The sequence below is a fragment of the Camponotus vicinus genome, unplaced genomic scaffold, assembly GCF_025532165.1.
Source record: "Camponotus vicinus isolate PSW18456_S1 unplaced genomic scaffold, iyCamVici1.0 SCAF_7, whole genome shotgun sequence".
Classification (NCBI taxonomy): domain Eukaryota; kingdom Metazoa; phylum Arthropoda; class Insecta; order Hymenoptera; family Formicidae; genus Camponotus; species Camponotus vicinus.
Window position 1 is genome coordinate 3,658,300 of NW_028141979.1, and position 22,554 is coordinate 3,680,853.

Sequence of the window (22,554 nt, forward strand, 5' to 3'; positions counted from 1 at the left end):
TAGTTCTATTCTGAAAAATGCTAATTCAGCACAACAAAGTTTTTCGATTATTATATAAAGAAACAAATATAAATACTTAACATAACCTTTTGATAATAATTTTTGTGTGTGTTATCAAAGAAGAATAATATTATACTCCAATCTTGCAAGTTTCATAAATTGATTTCATTAAATTTAAAATGGCATAAATACAACAATAATAAAATATATGGCGAATATTTTGCGAGAATTTGGAAGTAAGAAATTTTCCAAACTTATTGAAAAGTGAAATAATTTGTTATTTCTCAACAGTTCTTATAAAATTAGCAATTCTATATAATACCGATAAATTCAATACTGTAATACTTTAATAATAAGATTTTTATTTTTTTATTTCAAGCGTTTATATATATATATATATATATATATATATATATATATATGTATATATATATATATGTACAGGGTGTTCTAAAAAGATATGTCAAAAATTTAAGGAGATATTCTTCACACTTGAAGGATGAAAAAATGTTATATGGACATAGGTGCGGAAATGCTTATTTCAGGAGTTATGTTGAAAATACTGTTAGCTGTATTACTTACAAAAGGAAAAATTTAGGATTTAGGAATTAGGTTCTCTCTTTCATATATCGTTCGTTATCGAGTGCGCACGTGATAAATCACATTAGTTTTTGTAATAAGCTAAATCTGTCTGCATCTTATTAATTGAATAAATATATTCATACAGTCTAATTACCTAGATAATTTCCTTTGATCTGACTGCCGACTCAACAAATATATATAATAGAAAATACAGAATATATTTATCTAATATATTTAAAGAAACAATTCCGAAATTAATTTTCTCTCCCACATGTTTTTCCAAAAATTTGTCTTTACAAAAAAAAACTTTAAATATGAAAACGGTCACAAACGGAATATAAAGATTAAACAAAAGTATATATAAATACGTACGTATTGACTTCTATCGATGAAAAGATTTTCTTATGTTATGTATAATCAAAATGGTGTTTACATGACACTACGTATCTTACATATTTAGGGTATAAACTAAGCGACAGCGCTGTCAGTTTATAATAGTCTCTTGAAGCGGTAAGATCGCGATTGAACGTTTATTTGATATTAAACCTGTAGCTGCCTCATAAAATAGGGTAAGACATTAAATAAATTGAATAAAATATTTAGCTTATATATCTCTTTCTTTGAATGTATGCATATAGAAATGTGTGAAATAACAAGCAACTATTTTATTTCTTAAAAAAGATTTTTCTTCAATTTTCAAATGAATATAGTTCTTTGTTGAAAGTAATATTTTCATATATCGCGGATAATATGAAGACATTTAGACACGTATTGTAATAGTATCATTTAAACATTTTAATATATAGAAAATCTATAAGATTTATTTGACGATATAAAATTATTGTGTTCGAAATTTTATACTATAGCTATAAAATTATCTTAAAGACGTTTAATATTACTTGTGATTTGTTTCTAAAGCACTTTTTTTATAATGAAGTCGATGTTCTCTAATGTTACATACACAGAAAATGTTAAGTTAGAAATATAACGAACGCAAATGAAGAATGAGCAATAGATTAATATGTAGTTCCAAAAATGTGTTCCAAAATATACTATAACATGTACTAATATAAAACTAATATAATGTTCGTTTAGCATTTTTTTACATTTAATTTGAATTGTTGTATCAACAAAGTTTCAAATAAATTTGATTTCGGCACATATTTATTGTGTATCGTTCGTTTTTCATATATTTCTCACTCTAAACTAAGTTTAAGAAGGACGTATAAACTTCGAAGATAGCTTGTTAGTAAACATACATATCACATATAAAATCCAGTTGTTGGAAATATCCTTTCATCTTTCATACATTTTTAATTTTTCTATATCTCTAAATTTAACATACATATTTAAAGAAATGATTAAGATTTTTAAAATTTTTGTACGTAGAGAATACATAATATGTAAGACACTAAAACATATAACTATACTAGAAGAAATAATGAAGATAATCGAACTTAAGGGAAATAAAAATTATATTTATTGTTTGGCCTTCTTGGAATTACCTAAATTACGTCCTTCATGTGTGTGTCTTTTATATACAAATTCAAGGAAAATATTTTATATGTCGTTTATAAAAATGAGAGTTGTACATTTAAATTTTATTTATGTGATGTTATATATTTATTAATAATATATAATAATTTTATCATTATTATAATTAATCCTATTTTACTAAGCATTGCTAAGCATTAGTATAAATTATCTTGCATGTTTTTTCACACAAAAGTAAAAAAATCGTAGCCAATTCGCATAAAATTTGTAAATATCTTGTTTCTAATAAAGAAACGTTTTTATAGATATCCGAAAGAAATTTAACATGAGATTCATAAAGCTATTATTAAGTAGTAGTTTAATATACATTGCCGCAATGGCAATAGCGAATCCTACTAATGATCAAAAATCGGATGTCCTGTGGCGCAATGCATTGTACTACAATTTGTCAGACACTATATTGCCATTACATTATTTAATACAACTTGCATATCTTCGCACTGATCTGCCTCTTCTCATTAATTATGACATCACTATTCATATTAAGTATGCAACACAACACATAAAGTTTTATTTACCGAATTGGAATGTATCAGCAGTGGGCTTAAGACAAATATGTACTAACATGGTCCATAAAATTAAATTACCAATATATTATGGAAAAAATTATGTCATGTTCGACTTTGACGATGTTTTGTTACCTGATATATATCTTTTGAAAATGACTTTGATTAATCATGAGTATACAATAAATAATTTTACAACAAACTCTTCTGGAATTTCGTTTATAAAGGGAGGAGAAGATATACAGTGAGTAGAAGTATATTAAAATATGAAAACAAAACTCTTAAATACTTTGTACATTGTATGCTTAATATGCAATTATCTAAAAGTAATAATTATTTTGGGCATAATGTTAAATACAATAGGTTAATGACACATATTCAAACAAGAAAACAGCAAATATTTCCATATTGGAACAACCCAGAATTGAGAAGTAGATTTGATATTATCATAAACCATCATCAACAACACACAGTTTTGTCAAATATGCCGATAAAAGTATCTAAACCGCAGCGCTATAATATAACGTGGACATATTTTCACACGACTCCTTTGATGTCCATAGATAGTATAGCATTAGTAGTAACTGGTTATCATCGGATCAGTAATGTGACTAACAATAAAACTGTTAACATGTGGTACAGACCGCAATTGAAATCGCAAATGGAATTTTCGCTGTATATTATGGAAAAGATTACTAGATACTTACAAAATAATTCGACGATTGTTTGTGAAAAGTTCTCGTTTGAACAGAAAGTGGATCATGTAGCAATCTTGGATTTAGAAGTTCAAGTCAAACAGACATTGGGATTTGTTTTTTATAGGTAATATGTATATATAATTAAAGATATATATATATATTAAAATTTACTGAAGTAAAATTATATTAGTATTCAAAATTTTTCATATATTAATCATGCATAATGATTTTTAGAGAAGCAGATATCGTTTACCATGAAAAATTAGATCCTATCCCACGCAAAATGAAAATTGCGCACATTATAGCACGTGGGATGGCACAAAAATGTATTAGCAATCTGTTGGGTCCATCTTGGTTTGATCAATGGTTAAACGAGGGCTATAAAATATATTTCGAAACATTTATCATCGAAAAGGTTATTTTATCACTAACGCTATTTGAATACGCAGTCAAAACAATTAACAGTTTAGCATTGTACACAATCGCTAAATATTTCTACAAATTTTCTTAAATATAAAAAATAATGATAATCCAAATCTTTTAAATTTCTATAAATCTGATAAAAGGAATTTATAAGAAATAAATATGTATTTTTATATATGAAAATTATTACGAAAAGATTTATACACATACAAATTTTATTTTTAACATTTTTTAGCAATTAATTAATATACTATGATGCTAGTTTTTATATGTACTAAAAGCTTTTTCTTTCTTATTAATTATAGTTATGATTATATTAAATTGATTTTAGCCTCTGCCAAATTTCCGGATAATGGATTTGTTTGTAGTTCAAGTTCAACATGAATTATTCGATCTAAACACTTATATCGTTATAAATTCTGCTACAGAACATAATAGCTATCCTGAAAAGTATTACTCCTCTCTTTCCCACAACAAAGGTATGCATAAGTAAATAATTAAATAATTATAAATTTCTGAATGTTAATTTCACAAGAAGTGGGAAATCATTTATATAAACAAATTTATTTGTCAAAATTTCTATATTTTTATTCTTATTACATTTTATTATAATCTTTGCGGTAACAATATCAAAAAGGATATAATATCTAACTTTTTGAAATCAAACTTCTTTTTGTATATATTTTTATATAATTTTCTAATGTTTATTTTTTTTAATTAAAGCAATACATTGACTTAAAAAAATCGCCTAAATCAGGAAGCATAAAACTTATTAATTATAAAAGTCTAATTTATTATATTTACATATTCTTAATCATTCATTATTTATCTATTATTATAATTTATTTTATTTTATTTTTTTAGAATATATTTAACACTTTATTAGTTTATTTAGATTTAACTACACAAGCATTTTGTTATTTAGTTTAAATTAAAAGTATATTTATTAACTTAAACACATTGCGATAAAAGCATTTTAAATATGCATATTAAATCACTTTCTTTATTTCAATTATCGTAGGTTCCATTATATGGCGCATGTTAGAATTAACAGTGTCGCATGATGTATTTGCAAAAGGTCTATATATATATTTCAATAATCGGTGAGTATAATGTAATGTAATAATATATATATATATGTATATATCATAGAGAATAGAAATTTTTTAATATATAAGAATTTTGTGCAATATATTTCCTGTGTTATTATTTAAAAGTCATAGATGTTTGAAAAGACTCAGACTTATATTATTATTTTATATTTATCAATTTTTACTCCCGACTGCTGCCAACCTATGCTTGGCAAAAGACAGAGGGAATATGCGTTTTTGTCGACTGAATTTCAACTCGAATTTTTCTTAATAAACATATGAGATAGAGATTCATAGTTTATAAATTACAAACAATTTAAATTGAATAATTTTTTGAGAATCAAGTTTCACAAATATATGTACAGTTTAAAGCTTTAAATGTGATAATTAAATTCATTCCTTTGTAATGTGGTAATTAAATTCATTATTTATTAATTATGAAAATTTATTCGTTAATCGTTAATAAATACATAAACTATTTATTATGTTACAAATTATATTTTTTTATATATTAAATTAGAATATACATAATTATATTAACGTTTAAAAGTTAATACTTGTATGAAAGTTGCATTATAAATTAAAATAAAATATGATAATGAATTATATAAATTGTGATTTTCTCTTTTATGATATTGATCAATTACATATAGAGTTAGCATTGCCATGTTAAATCTTATAGAGTCAGTGAGCCTGAAGCAACAACTTCCAGTCATTTATGGAACGCTATGCAATCTGTAATGAACGCATTAAATTACAAATTAGAGTTTAATATAAAAAGTATAATAGATTCATGGGCTACGCAGAGTTGTTTTTCCGTATTAGAGGTGATGCGAAATTATTCTAGCAATGCTGTAACTATATCTATACGATTTCCCAACAAATTGGATGAGAAACAATATTATATACCTGTTACTTATACCACGGAGTCAGAACACAATTTTACTATAACTTGGACAAATATTACTTGGCTAACACCATGGCATCCTCAAGAAATTAAATTCTTTCTTGAAGAAGATCTGTGGATTATTTTCAATTTACAACAAGCTGGTAAATATTGAATGATAAACTTATATTGTCTATATATATTATATATTATATAACGTAGACATTATGTTTGTAGCCAATACTAATTTGAGTTTATACAAAATTCTTTAAACATACGAGTTTCTAAATTTACTCAGTTATCATATATCATATATGATACGAGTATAAATCAAAATAATAAAAAATATATTAAAGCTTATATATACATATATAAAATATAAGATTCTCTCTTTCTTTGTTTCTACAAAAATATACTATGTTAATATTGAAATTTCATCAAATGCAATATAATCGATGTATTTTTATGTCTTACTATGATGTGCAATTCTGATACCGTTATTATATTAAATATTAAATAAAAGAAAGAAAATATTTCGAAATATATTTAATCAACATAAAGCAATTATAGGATTCTAATAACCGACAAAAATTTGTTGTGTAACAGGATACTATCGCGTCTATTATGATACCGAGAATTGGCAAAGAATTGGGCGATATTTGAATTCTGAAAAATATGTGTATATACATGTTGTCAATCGAGCACAAATCATCGATGATGCATTCCATTTTGCGATAGAGAAGAAACTTAATTTCTCAGTATTTTGGGAAATTGCGGAATATTTGTCAAAGGAAAACGATATCGTAGCATGGTATCCTATGATCAGCGTTTTTGAATTTATGTCGAATATTTTCGTATTCTCGCACTCTTACCCTCAATTCCAGGTAAACATAATAATAAATTTTATCAAGAAATTCTCTATTAAGCTAATTAACTATAATTTAATACAACGATTTCATATGAGAACAGTGAAATAATTGAAAAATAAATATGTGTGAACAATAGATATGCAGTAACTTTATAAAAATACTAAAAATATGTTTGAAAATATATTAAATAATTTAAAAAAAAAAAGAAGCAATATTTAATTATATATTTTTACTTAACTTTATTTATGTACCAAATGTTGGAAATTTATTTGAAATGTTTATATGTTTTCCTTTTTAAATAGTCATATTTTATAAATTTTAAACTTTTTATATTGCTATTTTCCTAAAATACTAAGACTTTAGAATTTATATTATATTCAATGTTGTGTGTGTGTGTGTGTGTGCGTGTGTGAGTGCGCGCGCGCGTACTCTGTGTGTGTGTGTGTGTATATATATACATATATATATATATATATATATATGGGGTGTCTCAGACCACCCGTACACCCCTATTAAAGTGAAAATAAATGGCTTTTATCAAAAATCCGAACAATATTTAAGCAATTCGGGTACGCTCTATCTAATGGTGATATTTTCAACTTTTTATTCCGACCGGAAATACGCCATCCGGATTGGAAGTTGAATTCTTTTAAGGGAACATGGTACTTGTTATTACAGATCCGAATTGTACGTAAAAAATAAGAAACTTTTGTATCAGACGTCTTTTCTAAAAGTGTCTCTGTCAATCTTAAAATTCACCTTGAAAGTAACTGCGATGAACAAATTTTAAGATTGACAGAGGCACTTTTAGAAAAACCGTTTGATAAATTTCTTATTTTTTCACGTACAATCGAATCTGTAATAAAAAGTACCATGTGTCCCTAAAAAAATTCAACTTCCGATCCGGATGGCGTATTTCCGGTCGGAATTAAAAGTTGCAAATATCATCATTTGATAGAGCGTATCCGATTTACTTAAAAATTGTTCGCGATTTTTCATAAAAGCCATTTATTTTCATTTTAAAAGGGGTATACGGACGATCTGGGACACCCTGTATAATAATTTATTTATATTCAATTTTAGAGTATTACAAAATACAGTAACAATTATCTACTTTATATTAATTTTTTGCACAATAAAATGTTTACAGCGAGTATTGAAAATTTGCCAACATTTTACAGAAATTGACTTATAATTTTAAGATAACTTTGTTACATTGTATAGCTCATAATAATCCATTTGTAAATACTTGTTTTATAAAAATTAAGATATTTTACAGAAATGTTGAAATTTAAAATCGATATTTGATGTGCAATAGATTTAAGAAAATAATTGATCATATAGCCAATTCCTCGATATATGAGAGTCTAGTCATCGATATATGATATATCAGTCCAGATAATACTAAGGCTATCTAAAATTGATTTCATTAATAGATTTCAGTAATAATTAATAGATTTCAGATGCAGATAATACGATCTATTGCATATAATTACATTGAAATCGTCTGTTTTTAAAGTGAATCGAATCTATGATTTATATGTATACCTATATACAAAAGAAAATGCAAAAGTCTTTATTTCTCAAACTTTTATTTTTCTGACTTATACCACTTGACATTTGAGCGATTGATATACAGGGTGTATCTGAAATGATGCACTAAACTTTAGGAGCGTATTCTAGAGGTCAAAATAAGAATTTTTTTTCTTATGAACATGGGTCCGCAAACGAATCCCCCTCCGAGTTAAAATTCGAAAATGTGTGAAATTGACCAAACATCCGCAACGCAAATTTATCTCTCAAGAGAGGGTGATAGGTAACGTCAAAACCTTTTTTTTCTGAAATACAGCCAATTTTTAATTTTTTCCCCAAACTTTAGGGGCCTCTAGCTCGGAGGGGGGTTCATTTGTGGACCCATGTTCATAGGAAAAAAATAGTCTTATTTTGACCTCTAGAATACGCTCCTAAAGTTTAGTGCATCATTTCAGATACACCCTGTATAGACTGAAATATACGTATTAAGAATGTAGATACATTTGGATATACGCATACAATTATTCAAATAAGAGATCGGCTAATTTGATTAATACAATAGTTGAATATAATATAATAATAATTGATGCTATATCGTTATGAATTTTTAAAATAATATTCTAGTAGAAATTTGTTCTTGTTTTGCACAAATATATATATATATATATATATAAATCTATTAATATATATAATATCTTTAAATGTGAAAGGATTAAATAAAAAGATATACTATATTTGTTATTCCAATACTAGAAAGTGGTAAAACAGATGGAATTTTTAACGTTGTGGAATCCGCTTGAAGAACATAATGATCGTATTGAATATTTAAAGCAAGAAGTTGCAAAGTGGAGATGTATTACGGATGATAATTCATGTAAAACAATGGCCTCTGAGCTACTGCGTCAGCATCTGATAAATCCTGTCGAAAACAAGTAATTCATTTTATATAATACTTGATTTTTTATATTATGTATATGTTGAGAAATTAGTTATAAAATTAAAAATTATTATTTATTAAAATACTAAAGAAACTAATAACACAATTTCGTTAAAAGATTTACTTTTTTTCTGGACTGTCTTTTGTAGATTGTCGCCTGGATGGAAGAGGTGGGCATACTGTAATGGTTTGAAAATCGCAAGTATATGGAGTCTAATTATTAGTAAAATTATATATTATAAAAGAATTATATCTTATGATGCTACAATTTTAGAATGTCTAGCTTATGTTGAAGATCCTAAAATAGTAATGTCTTATTTGCTGACACACATTAATTATGTTGCAATTTCTATCCGTGAACGAAACCAACCAGTTCTCGTCACAATGACTTCTCTTCCCGTTTTTACTCTTGCGAAAAATACGTATATGCTTGAAGGCGTATTAAATATTTTGATTAAAGAGTTTGTACATAGGTAACGATATTATTTCATAAAAATACATAGATTCGAGAATTTATTGTTCTTATTAATTACAAATATTAATTATTTCTAAATGTATTGTTTTGTTCTGATAGCTCCCTGCCAGTCAGTGAGATTCCAGCATTAATTGTTATAATTAACAATGTGTATTCTAAGGGACAGTTGGACGAGGTAATTTTAATGAATAAAAGTTTCATATTTATTTGTTAAAATTTTATTATAAAATTTATTTTTTCCAATACATGGTGTTTCGATGTTACGAATTCTTATGGTAGGTCGAGGGGTTAAAATTAAACATTTTTTGACAATAAATTTAGATTGGCAAATTCATAATTTCAACGCGACAATCTAGAAATGATACTTCCACACAGTCATCTAGGACCATAATAGATCTTCGATAGAGTCAATAGAAACGGCTTTTGATTTCTGCCATTCATGCAACGATGAATTATAATAGTCATTTTGAGCAACTCTTGTAATTTTTTGAAATAAAACAAAACAATAATTAAAATAAAAATGTGAATAAATTTCTCTTGCACTTTTCTCTTTGCTGCTCGACTATTATGTAGGAAAAAAAACGATCCACAGATCGATTAACTTACAGCTCGTGCAGAACTCTAATATATATATATGTACCTGTCACATAGTAGCATTCGATAGGTTGTCTTTATCAACAAGTCAACTTAGATTGAAAATATCATTTATTTGTTATCGCGTTAAAATTATGAATTTCCAAACATAAATTTATTATCAAAAAATGTCTAATTTTAGCCTCTTTATATCTACTATAGAGAAATTTATAATACCGAATGAAACAATTTGTACATGTTATATATTTTATATATAATTTTCGACATATCTTGTTCTAAAATTCTGTCAATAATAAAATTGTGTCTGTATAATAATGCGACATTTACAAAATCATTTATTGATGATCATTTATTGATAATTGTTAAAATAATCTTCTTTAGATAAGAAACTTCACTAGAAAAGAATTTCAAGAACCAAAGATTTTCAATATTGAACGCAAGATACAAACACGCTGCTCAGAGATCGAAAGACAGAAAGAATTTCTTCATTCTTTCATCGATTAAAAATATAAAGATGTATAATGCGTCGATCTACTTAGAAGTCGAAAATACAGCATGAATGTTTCAGATAAGATTTATAAATTGATATACATAATTAATCATTATTTTCACATAACTGTTAAAAATATTTTAATTGTATTTAACTATGTTCTAAGTAATTTTTACATTATTTATTGGTTTTCTTTGTAATGCAGATTTAATATTTATATAGATAGTTAATTGTATTTTCGTAATCTTTATTATACATACATATGCATACTAAATGTAAAGTTATATTAATATAATATATTATTATATTGATATAAATATATATTAAGAAATAAGTACATATATATATATATTATTTATAATTTTCTGATTAGCATATCCTAATATATGTATGTATATTTACAATTTTTATATTTACAATACATGTATATTTTACTTCTTTGTATTTTAAATGACACGCAAAATTATAAATATAATTATATCTCGAACCGCAAATTATAATTTTTTAAAGCGGTTTTTAATCAAAATGTATTTTTATATATCAAGTTAAAATAAAATTAGACTATCGAAATGTTGTTGTATAAGATAAAACCAAACTCGCATAGAATAATTGAATAATTTTGAAAAAAATATATATCGAAAATTGTAACAGAAAAGAGAAAAAGAAATGCTTTAAAATTAGAGAAATGCACTCTACTTAATAATACCTATTCCATTTATTTTGATCAATTTTCTTCGTTTATATAGTGCATCGATTTTTTTACAATTTTTAAAAAAAATTTTTTAAAGTTAAACGATATCGTTTGTTTAATCATTTTTAAGTTTACTCATCATTTTTAATCGAGAAACAAACAATACAAATTTATGGTTATTTGTGTCTTCTGTGTCTTCTAAGTACGATATAGTTACATAACGCAGTAACATAGTAAGAGTCCCGGTAAATCTCCGACAAATGTCCTGTCAGGGGTCATACGACGACTCTCCCCTAAGAAAAATCTTGTCGCAGCGAATGTTCCTGCGCGGATTCGGAATGACGAATGCGAGTATTCGCACGGTCGCGCGCGGAACAAAGCGACCGGGGAAAACGTCGGAGAATTATTTGTGCGGCGAGCATTCGCGCAGAAATCAATGGAGACGGAGAGAGAGAGAGAGAGAGAGAAAGAGCGAGAGATTTATGAGATGGGACGCGATGAGGCAGAACAACTAAGGAAGAACGACCGCGATTCGCGTTCAGCAACAACGCGAGAAAGATAGCGCGTCGCGAACGCTTATCGTCGCGTCGACGATGTAACGTCCGATGAACTATCGCGGTTTAATAATCTGGAGGATGCGATCGCGCTGAATCGACGGCGGAAGCGATCGCGAAAAAAAATGATATACTGCTACATTAGGCATAGAAATGCTGATCGCAAAACCTTTCGGAGTTGGCGAATAATCGATACACATCGCAATCGGAATTGTTCTCTCGTCACGATTCAATAAAACATATATATGAAATATAAAAATAAGTTACATACATTATATAGAGAACTTTATGCAAAACGTAAGAATATATAAATTATTTGAAATCACACCTGGCGAAATCCATCTTTTATAAATAAAAACCGTTTTATCGATTATTTTATATATCTTGTCATTAAAATCTTAAAAGAATAGCTTTTCCTCTCGATTATAAAAAAATTAATCTCTTTTTAAATTGAAATTAAAGACTAATTGTGCATGATGTATAAGTAAGTTCATATTGGCTAATATTGATAAGATGATGTATACAATCGTGATTTGTAGAATTCCCACTTAAATCTTTCGCAAAATATATGCTTGAGCTTGCATTTTAAATGCGAAATACATTGTAATTACGAACGTAATGAACGTAAAAACGTCACGGTTTTGCGCTTCGTCGTCTATCGACCCTTGAAAATGCAGTTTCTCCCGTACTCACGGAGTGCTAACTTTAATTAAGTGCTGATAAGCGAAAACGCGGAGAATTTATTTCGAATTTAAAGAGAAATATTAGAGTTCCGTTATACGCTGGGAACTTTGCGAATATTTAGGTGCTGTCCAATTTATAATTAACTGCAAACAATAACAGATTTATTAGCCGATAACAGATATATATTAGCCGATATGGATAATATTTATACAATTAGTAATTTTCACATTAATGGTAACTGATATATCAGGAATTCTGTTACATAATGTATCGCCATGTAATAATATTCCGTTTGTACATGAATGTATCCTTTTTCATGAAAATTGTAAATGAAAATTACAATTTATTAATTTATTTCAATTAATAGGAGTCATATTATTATTATTTATATTATTATTTATATTATATTATTTATATTTTCTGCATGCGAATTTGTATGCATATTTCTGATAAGATCTTAATATTAATTAATATTTGGAAAAATAAATTTTATACAGAGAATAATTATACGAATATTTGAAGAGAGAGAGAGAGAGAGAGAGAGAGAGAGAGAGAAAATTGTTAAAAAATCAGAAATATATGTCAAATGTAATGCGACAAAAACGTTGTCGATGATAGTGTGATTTAGGATCATCGTTTAAATCTATATAATTTCAAGAAGTTTGCTTTAAATTTAAATTAGATCATATATTTAACGCAAAGTACACATGTATATCTCTGTCTGTATCATTAAAATTTTAATCATTAATTTAAATCAATATTAAAAGAACAATAAAACAATGTGTAACATAATGTATGCAACAGTGATCTTTTGAAGAAATAACAAACTAAGAAGACTTGTATCTCTGATAACAACATATATTATAATTCTCTCAAAATACAGATATTTTTAGTTCTGTCCTGAAAAGTGTGCTAATCAGCACAACAAAGTTTTTCGATTATTATATAAAGAAACAAATATAAATACTTAACATAACCTTTTGATAATAATTTTTGTGTGTGTTATCAAGGAAGAATAATATTATACTCCAATCTTGCAAGTTTCATAAATTGATTTCATTAAATTTAAAATGGCATAAATTCAACAATAATAAAATATATGGCGAATATTTTGCGAGAATTTGGAAGTAAGAAATTTTCCAAACTTATTGAAAAGTGAAATAATTTGTTATTTCTCAACAGTTCTTATAAGATTGGCAATTCTATATAATACCGATAAATTCAATACTGTGATACTTTAATAATAAGATTTTTATTTTTTTATTTCAAGCGTTTATATATTATATATATATATATATATATATATATATATATATATATATATATATATACAGGGTGAGTCAATAGTATGTTTTAAAAATTTGTGAGCGTGTTCCTGGATAAAAAGGAAGAACAAATGTTCATATGAACATATGGTCGCAAATGCTTTGTTGTCGAGATAATGGACATAAATCAGCAGTATCAAATAATGCTTTATTTGAACGTTTACAATTTTGTTATTGTTGTTTATAAGAGATGTTCTACATGTCGTCCATCATTTTCAACACATGCTTGAGTACGACGGTCCGTAGGTCCGTAGAAATCCTGGTGTTTTCGAACGACTGCGCCGACAGATTAACGATATTATTGAACTTAAAATATCAGAACGGTCGCAAATATAAATATATTTGCGATTTTTTCAATCTAATGTAATGTTGCAACGATCGTTTATCATTAACAAGCACTTAAAGATCGAAATTTTATCGAAACATAGTCATAACATGATATTTTTAAATCATCAAGAATATCAAGCAAATTTTTTTCTATCTCAGTCATGTGTAAAATATAATTTATTCCGCATATTGCTAAAATTTGATTTAAGATGTAATTTTATTTGTAAAACAATACTTGATAAACAATGTCATTTGATGTTAATAAAAATTGCTGATATTTCTTTTGAAATTCAATTCAATTTTTTTTTAGCGAAAATTTGGTCTAAAAAAACTATTATATCTCATGTAATCTTTAAATTTTGCAGAAACATTTATTTAATTAAATAACATTTTACATTCAAAAGTGATATCCGATATTTACATGTATATTTATATATGTATATTGCGTTCGAAAAAGCAAAGATCAATTGTCTTGAATCTATCAAAATACAACAGGTCTAAAAAATATTAATTGTTCAATTTGAAATTAATTTAATTTTAATAAAAAATTTTTATGTATGAGAATTATTTAAATATAATAAATAATATACATATAATAAAGTTAAGAAAAGGAAACTTGAGTGGAAAAGGATACTTTCGCTAAAAAAGAAAATTGGATTAAATTTCAAAAGAAATATCAGTGATTTTCATCAATATTAATGTAATTTATATTACACTAATGAAAGTTAGCGAAAAAATATAGATCGACAAGAAGCGGTTTGCATTTTTATGAGCAAATTTATTAATAGTGCGTAGACACTACTAGGTCGTAATTGACGCCAGAAGTTTTTGTCGCATCTATAATACACTATGTGCCAATGTGACTTTTTTCGATTGAAAGTTCACGAGATCAAATCACCGTGAAATCAATCATAAAAATCTCTCTTGCGAGCAGCAAGAAACGATTCGCGAGGTCGTATTACGCGTATGTTACTCGCATATTAAATGTTCTTTTCTTGTTGCTAATTTCAAAGTACCGTCGTGCATGCAATGAATTTCTCATTAGACGGCGATATAGCTAAACGCAATACGGTATTTGTCATGATACTTCAGCGTTATGCAAAGAGACGAAGGACTCGATTTTTCTCGATCGCAGGATAACGCTATCTCTTTCTTCCTGTTTCTCTCTCTCTCTTTCTCTCTCTTTTAAGTGAATGAGCCTGCAACGTGAAGCGTTGGAAATGATAGAGTCGAGTTATTTTTATGACAAAAAACTGAATGAAAGCGCAGTTTCTACCAGACAGTAATTTCCGACTATCTCTGTAGCATTTATCTACCATATATTGCGGTTACCACCGCTTTGATCTTCAACGAAACTTACTTTACGACTCTAAATCATCTTTAACGCTTCCTGCATTATGTTCGATAAATATGTTAAAAAATTGAATGTTTACAAAATTGACTCACCACATTAATAGCTCAGTTGCAGCTCTCTGGATTCGAATGACTATCGGGAAGATTCAGAAAGATTCAGGAAGATTCTTTCGTTTCGATGATTGATACACTTTATCCGACAACTTGTACTTATCGAGCACCTTAAATAGCACTTTTGATACGATTTCTCCGTGATTTTGCTGCAATTTAAGATATGTTTCTTAAACGAGTTTTGCCATGCAACTTTCTTTACGCGAGTTTCAAAAACAAATTCCAGTTAAAAAACACTCTTTCTCTCTAAAAAAAAAACTTGTATTTTATTAATAAAACCAATTGTATCGTGTGCGTGTATGAGAGACAAATTGAAACTATTCTTTTTTACGAGAAATAATAGAAAACGCTAAAAAAATCTTGATAGTTACGAAATGCTCTATTATTGATAATATTCCTAAGATAAATAAGAGCCGTTATCGAATCGAATTAAAGAAATAATCGAAATTATTTTACCTTCGAGCGAACGTACGTTTATTATGAAGCTCCATACTTGTCGAAGAGGACCGCTACCGTATAGAGGAACGCTACCGTATAGAAAATTTTTCAAATCGGTATCGCGCGCCGAATGGCCTGAGTTGTGTTCGAAAATCCGCCTGTGAGAGCCGAGTAATTTTTGACAAGCCAATCAGAGGTGTTCTCATTCGACCCGATTGGCCAATCAAACGTCACTGAACCTAACGATTGGATTTTCGAACGCAATTCGGGAGCACGGAGAAAAATCTGAGATTGGTAGCAATGCGTCAAATTAAACTATCACTGATTTGAAAATCGGCAATTGTCGGTAGGTTACGGAATAAGGATCTTTCTGCGAAAAACGGTGACATGGAGAAGGATTTATCCAATTACTTCGATAAATTGCGGCTCAAAGCGCGTGAAATCGACGAGGGCACCAATAAACTCGCAGAGACCTGGAAAATACCGCATCTCCTCGTCGGCGGTTACGCGGAACGCACCGCCGAGACGGACGCTTGCCTAAACGAAATATGGAAGTCTCTTCAGGATACTAAAGTGAGACCTCTGCAGATTATGATTCAATGTTACGAAATGCCGGGTATACCTTATACTTTTCTGTATATGCAAAGTAAAATTCAATTTTAAGTGATACGTACATATGTTTATCATGTACATCCCATACATCACAGAATATTGCAGCAATATTATTAATATTGTAACATTGCAGCAATATTGCCGCAATATTGCCGCAATATTCTGTGCTGTATGGGATACTACTATATTATTACAATTCTTTAGTTTTGTAATAACATTTATTATTATCGTTAATATTATGTCTTTTATATAATACAACAAAAAAATGAGCAATTAAGAGTTTAGCAGAAAACGGCGTGAACAAAAAAATGAATAAAAAATCCCCTAATTAAGCAGAATCATCTGCTTCATGTAATTCTTAATGTTTTGAAACAAAAAGTAAATAAGGTTTAATTGCTTAGAGTTTTTTCAGCAAGCAACGCAGAGAACATAGTATAACACAGTGAATCGTTACATCCTTGTTCCTTTATTGGCAATCATCAAGGATAAAGTGATTCATTGTGTTATATTGTATCCTTTGTGTTTTTTGCTGAAAAAACATCCTATGAGAATCACTTTGTTTACTTTTCTGTATTATTATTATTAATCTGAAATAAGGAGAGGGAAACAAAATATATAATTAATTAAAGAAAGAAGAAAAAATCCAATTTTGTTAATTTTTTATAAAGATTCTGGTCTTTATTTGTGCTATCTTTTGCATTAGGCTTTTATTTAACTTTTATTTTTCTATTTTATATATTCTATTAAAGCCTTAAATATATTTAATTTTTATTATTTATGTAGCTATGTATTTTATTAGGAATAATTTCTGAATATAGTTTTATATGGAATTATGTATAATCAATTATGACAGGATAAAGTGGAGCAAATTCAAGCAGAATGCAAACCAATGGTAGAAGATATGGATAACTTTTTAAAAGAATCAAAAAGGGCCTATGAAGAATTGAAAGAACAATGTGACAATTTGGATATTGTTCTAGCAGAATACGGCTATCAATATAAAGAGGGTGATAGTGAACGAGAAAAACATTCTCGGTAATATATGATAAATTATTTTCATTTAAAAATTAATAAGATAAATTTTTGATTCCTAAAAGAAATTTCATGTCTATAATTTTTCATACATATTACAATATATTACAAAAATGAATGTTTTCTTTTTTTAGAGATGATAGTAAAGATAATACAAATGACAGCAGAGTCAATATTGTGTTTGATTCAGAAATCGAATTTACACCAGATCTAACATGGTTAGAGTAAGAGTAAAGACCAAGAATAATAAACAAGATGTTTCCAGCATCATTGTATATTGTGTGAAAATTAATTATTCAAAACATAAATTAGACAAATTCTACTATCTTTAATAGAATTCCTTTAATTTATGTTTTGAATAATTAATGAATAATTTTTTAAATGTGTGTAATCTATGAATGAGCCTTTTACATGAAGCTGCATCAATTATGAATCGAAACAAATTCTCCATCAAAATAATTCTATGTAAAGACTCCTTGACGCTAGACTATATTTTTATATAAAAATTAAATTATTTAAAACCTTTTACAAAAGAATTGAGAAGATAGGCTTAATTTCAGTATTTTTTCATTGTCCATATCTCCATTGATTTCAATAAGAAAAAATTAACTCCCAAAAGAAAATAAAAGATAGTCTTTTTAAAAGACTCAGTAAAGATAGGTGACCCCCTTTTTATAATGATAGCCATATTCTGCCAGAACAATATGCAAATAGTCGCATTGCTTTTTCAATTCTTGACTTGCCTTTTTTGTGATGCCTTTAATAACTTATCCATATTTTCTGTTAATGGTTTGCATTCTGCATACAGTGAAAATATACTGAAATTAAGCCTATCTGTTTAATTCTTTTGTAAAAGATTTTAATAATTTAATTTTTATATAAATGTATAGAGTCTATAATTTTTATATAAATGTATAGTCTATAAATAAAAAGTACTGCTAGAGTTATAGATTAAGTTTATATATATATATATATATATATATTTGTTAATAAATGTATAAAGTATGATCAAGGATATAATTTAATAAGGATATATGAAAAGAACTGTGAAATGAGCCTTTAATTATCTCTATGTATATATTTTTATAATGAAAAATTTTGCAATTGGAAAGTTTTGTAACAAAATATCAAATAAAAAAGAAAACATTTTTAAAGTGTCGTTTCTTATATGACATTTCATTGTGGATATAATTTCCTACATACATATATGTATATACACATACAGACATCTCACACACACACACACATATATATATATATATATATATATATATATATGTGGTGTGCATGTACTTACAGTAGTTCAGTTTAATCATAACCTCAACCTCAAAGCTATAAGGATGCATTGAACAGTTAAAAGTGATGTATTACTTATATGCTTGTTTTTTCGATGTAAAAATTAATTATTAATCTAAATTGGAATAATAAATGATAAACTGATTTCATGATGGGTAAGCTAAATAGTTTATTTTTAAATATACATATATTATGAATTCAGTTACTTTGCAGGAAATAAGAACAAACTTTGTCAGCACAAAGATATTTTTGAACGAATGAATTATTTATATCAGGTATATATAAATAAAACTCTCTGAAATTTATTATATTCCTCGATAATTTCTTTATATATTATTTATATATTCTTTATATATTTAACTTTATTATATATTCTTTATATATTTAACTTTATTATATATTCTTGACTTGATAAAGTAATCTAAAAATTTATTAAACTTGCTATATTGTCATTTAAAATTTCATCACAGGCTAGTCATCTAATGGCATCAGTAGATAAATGTACAGCATCTTATTTTGGTAATAATATGATGGGTTGTGCCAAAAAAGCAGTATTACGCATGTAAGTCTCTAGATATTGCTGGTCTTTCCAAAAAGAGAATTATATATATATGAAGAATTCTTGTATTAATGAAAATTATTGATTTCTCTAGAGAACCGAATTTAAAGAGAAGCATATGTAAGTGTTGTCAAACTCCACTTATACCTGGAGAAACAGCTAGAGTCAGATTAACATCAAAGCCTGTAAAAAGAATCAAATGGACATGTCTAACTTGTAAAAATACTAAACGATTTCCCACGACAAAAGGATATAAATTGTGGCTTGATCAACCTGAAGCAATAATCGAGACATTAGATTATACGCCAAAACCAAAGAACGAAAATATTCAAAAATCTGATGCCCCTGAAGAAATGAAAAGATGAATTTTAAAATTCTTGAAAATGCCAGTTAGTATACCTCTGAAGCAAATCCATTTTATACAATAACTTAGAATGTCTGGTGTACGAATATTTTTTATTAATGACTTACATAAAATATGTTACAATATTACAATAAATTTGTAATTAATAAACAGATACTTTTGCTAACTGGAATATTCATAACCATCTAGTAATATCATGATACCGATAATAGTTTTACATTAAATATATTCTTAGAAATAACTCGTAAGTTAAGTTACTGCAGTTATCGAGTACGTAGTTGCGATACGTTTTTACGGCAAGCGACGTCCGTGGGGAATTCCCGAGAGTCACGATCTATGTTCTCAGCCGAGGACGGTTTATGGAAATGCTATTAAAGTGTAAATTTGACACGATTTCTCGAAGGCTAGATATTGTTTCGCCATAATGACGCAATAGAATTCGCTACGAACGTCTTCATTACTTTATCTAACTATGATATGACTATGTCCGCCCATCGCCAGTGACTCGTGCAAAACCATTACGAGTTAATAAAATCATTGCACTCATACTTGGGCGCAATCAAATCACAGTTTAATCGGGAAGAAAAAATATCAGTCATTTAAAACGTACTATCTTAAATAAATACGCTAGATGTACAATATAACTTAAAGATTGTGTATACGCTATCTTAATTACGTTCTATTGTGCACTTAGCAACAATGGCTCGATTACTTGATTGACCGGATACAATAACTGCATCGTGTCGATGCCAAAAATGTGGCAGTGATCGTTGTAAAACATACGTACAAGATGCGTTTACACGATTGGAACGCATGTACGTAACGTACGGAAACGCATAAATATTAAACTAATGAGGAAAAATAATACAAAAACTGGGCTGGACGGAATCTACACATTCACTTATATACATATATCTGTCGTGCCAAGCTTCGGTCGTGTCGAGTATCTCACAGTGCCTATTTTATCTCCTAGCTTATAATCTTCACTTCTTTTTTTCTTTTTTTTTTTGATTCTCCTAAAAAGTAGGTCTAACGGTAAAGTCAGATGGGACCCCAGGTTGGCAACGCACACATATATACATGCACACACCAGCTACAGGGATTAATTACTCCAGTAATATTGACTGTGTCGTTCGTCGTCACTCTTCATCTTGAGTTCTTCGCAAGCTCTTGCGGAAGAGTTCAAACTGATCATGGCAAAAGTCACATAAGTGAGAGGGAAAGAAAGAGATAGGGCAGATCTCGCGAATGTCGTGTCGCTCTTCTCTACACGCGTCTACTCGCAGGACAAACCCGACCAATATTTAACTCGGTTATTGTCAAAGAGGTGTGTGCATGCGAGTCGCCCGAAGAGTACGCTCCGAAGAGGCGCGTGCAATGAACAAGAGCCGCGGACAAAGAGGTACAACGTACGGCAACGGAGCTTATTTAAAGATAGAAAGTGGAAGGAATAGGGATGGCAAGGGGAGGACTGAAAATGCCCGCATAGTCAGAGTCAGTTTATACTAGCCCCGAAACGAATTGAGGCTGGCCATCGCGGTCGAGCGTCAGTTGCGGCATCACGTTCGGGGAAGGCTGGAATGTTGATCCTTGAAAACCCATTGCCGATTCGTATAACTAAAGCGCAAAATAAAATAACGATTATTTAGAAATTATATTTTAAATTCTAAGCAAGCCACGCTGACAGTCATTAATGCTATTTGTTTTCTTTGTGCACATATATTGTTTTTTCAAATGAAAAGAAATTTCTGATAGAACAAATATCCCTCTCTCTTATGTTTTAAAAATGTACATTTTCTTTTTGCTATTCCCAAGTCATTAATGTAGATTATCACAATTTATAAAGTAATGTACACATCATATTGCTGAAATTGTACGATTTCTAAAAAAATTCATTAATCAAAATTAATCAAATCTGTCAGTGTAACAAGACCGCGCGATTACAATGTTGATCATTAGATTTGGCGTACATTATGATTTCCTGGAAGCGTGGTATAATCCGGCGTGGTCGGACGATGCCTGTTTGTAGGCAACGGATGCTGTATAGTAGCGTACGTGTTATCTTGAGACGTGTCTCCCATACCGACGCTTACGCCACTGCCACGTCTCTCGCCACCGAGACCGCCTTCGGGTTCGCTAAATACTTGCATCGTTAACTCTTGTTCTTCGTAGAGTTTCAATTTTCTATAATTAGGAAAACATTTCATCATATATTACGCATTTTCTGACAAAATTCTTTTGATGATTAAAATTCTTTTGGTCATTAAAACTTACTGCTCGATCCACAAAGGGTTCTCCGTCGTGTTTAATTCGTCGATGATCTGTTTCTTAATTAGGCCGTCCTTCTTACGTATATCATTTGGCACAGTTATTACCCTAAAATGTCAGATTTAAATATATTGAATAAGAATAAAAGCTTATATTTTTTTAACATTTGTTCTTACCAATGGCGTAAACAGCAACAAACTACTGTAACAGTAACTGCTCCTACGAGCAAAACAACTAAGAGAGCTATTAGAGCAGCGAGTGCAGGATCGAATGGTTCTTCTTGAACTCCAGCATATGCAGGC

The 22,554-nt window shown here is 28.4% G+C and overlaps 4 protein-coding genes across 12 annotated transcripts in view; 3 read left to right on the forward strand and 1 right to left on the reverse strand.

Annotated features, from left to right (window-relative positions):
• Window positions 1-1,043: 1,043 nt before the first annotated feature.
• Window positions 1,044-11,230, forward strand: LOC145974819 (aminopeptidase N-like). 4 transcript variants are annotated; one of them, XM_083104854.1, is made up of 13 exons: window positions 1,045-1,151; window positions 2,382-2,886; window positions 3,006-3,464; window positions 3,575-3,755; window positions 4,095-4,242; window positions 4,785-4,866; window positions 5,537-5,904; window positions 6,347-6,624; window positions 8,896-9,074; window positions 9,229-9,281; window positions 9,354-9,552; window positions 9,654-9,729; window positions 10,530-11,230. In XM_083104854.1, exons 2-13 carry the CDS (start codon window positions 2,402-2,404, stop codon window positions 10,650-10,652), a joined length of 2,631 nt encoding a protein of 876 aa, XP_082960980.1. In that variant the 5' UTR covers window positions 1,045-1,151; window positions 2,382-2,401; the 3' UTR covers window positions 10,653-11,230. The 4 variants fall into 4 exon arrangements, with proteins under 4 accessions (XP_082960982.1, XP_082960980.1, XP_082960979.1 ...); XM_083104853.1 differs by having other exon boundaries at window positions 9,229-9,552; window positions 10,530-11,229; XM_083104855.1 differs by having other exon boundaries at window positions 5,702-5,904; window positions 9,229-9,552; window positions 10,530-11,229.
• Window positions 11,231-16,419: 5,189 nt separating this feature from the next.
• On the forward strand, window positions 16,420-18,816 carry LOC145974461 (uncharacterized). Its single transcript, XM_083104303.1, has 3 exons — window positions 16,420-16,694; window positions 17,587-17,768; window positions 17,900-18,816. Exons 1-3 carry the CDS (start codon window positions 16,509-16,511, stop codon window positions 17,991-17,993), a joined length of 462 nt encoding a protein of 153 aa, XP_082960429.1. The 5' UTR covers window positions 16,420-16,508; the 3' UTR covers window positions 17,994-18,816.
• Window positions 18,817-19,058: 242 nt separating this feature from the next.
• On the forward strand, window positions 19,059-20,156 carry Rpp21 (ribonuclease P protein subunit Rpp21). Of its 2 annotated transcripts, XM_083103955.1 has the most exons (4): window positions 19,059-19,216; window positions 19,275-19,336; window positions 19,532-19,623; window positions 19,715-20,156. In XM_083103955.1, exons 1-4 carry the CDS (start codon window positions 19,210-19,212, stop codon window positions 19,983-19,985), a joined length of 432 nt encoding a protein of 143 aa, XP_082960081.1. In that variant the 5' UTR covers window positions 19,059-19,209; the 3' UTR covers window positions 19,986-20,156. The 2 variants fall into 2 exon arrangements, with proteins under 2 accessions (XP_082960081.1, XP_082960082.1); XM_083103956.1 differs by lacking the exon at window positions 19,275-19,336 and having other exon boundaries at window positions 19,067-19,216.
• Cad87a (cadherin 87A) overlaps window positions 20,058-22,554 on the reverse strand; it is a 207,240-nt gene continuing 204,743 nt past the window's right edge. For all 5 annotated transcript variants that reach the window (XM_083103954.1, XM_083103950.1, XM_083103952.1 and 2 more), the window contains 4 exons: window positions 22,429-22,553; window positions 22,259-22,360; window positions 21,955-22,168; window positions 20,058-21,601 (listed from right to left, as the gene is read on the reverse strand). In XM_083103954.1, coding sequence (XP_082960080.1) covers window positions 21,485-21,601; window positions 21,955-22,168; window positions 22,259-22,360; window positions 22,429-22,553 — 558 coding nt within the window. In that variant the 3' untranslated portion in view covers window positions 20,058-21,484. The remainder of the gene's footprint in view (window positions 21,602-21,954; window positions 22,169-22,258; window positions 22,361-22,428; window position 22,554) is intronic.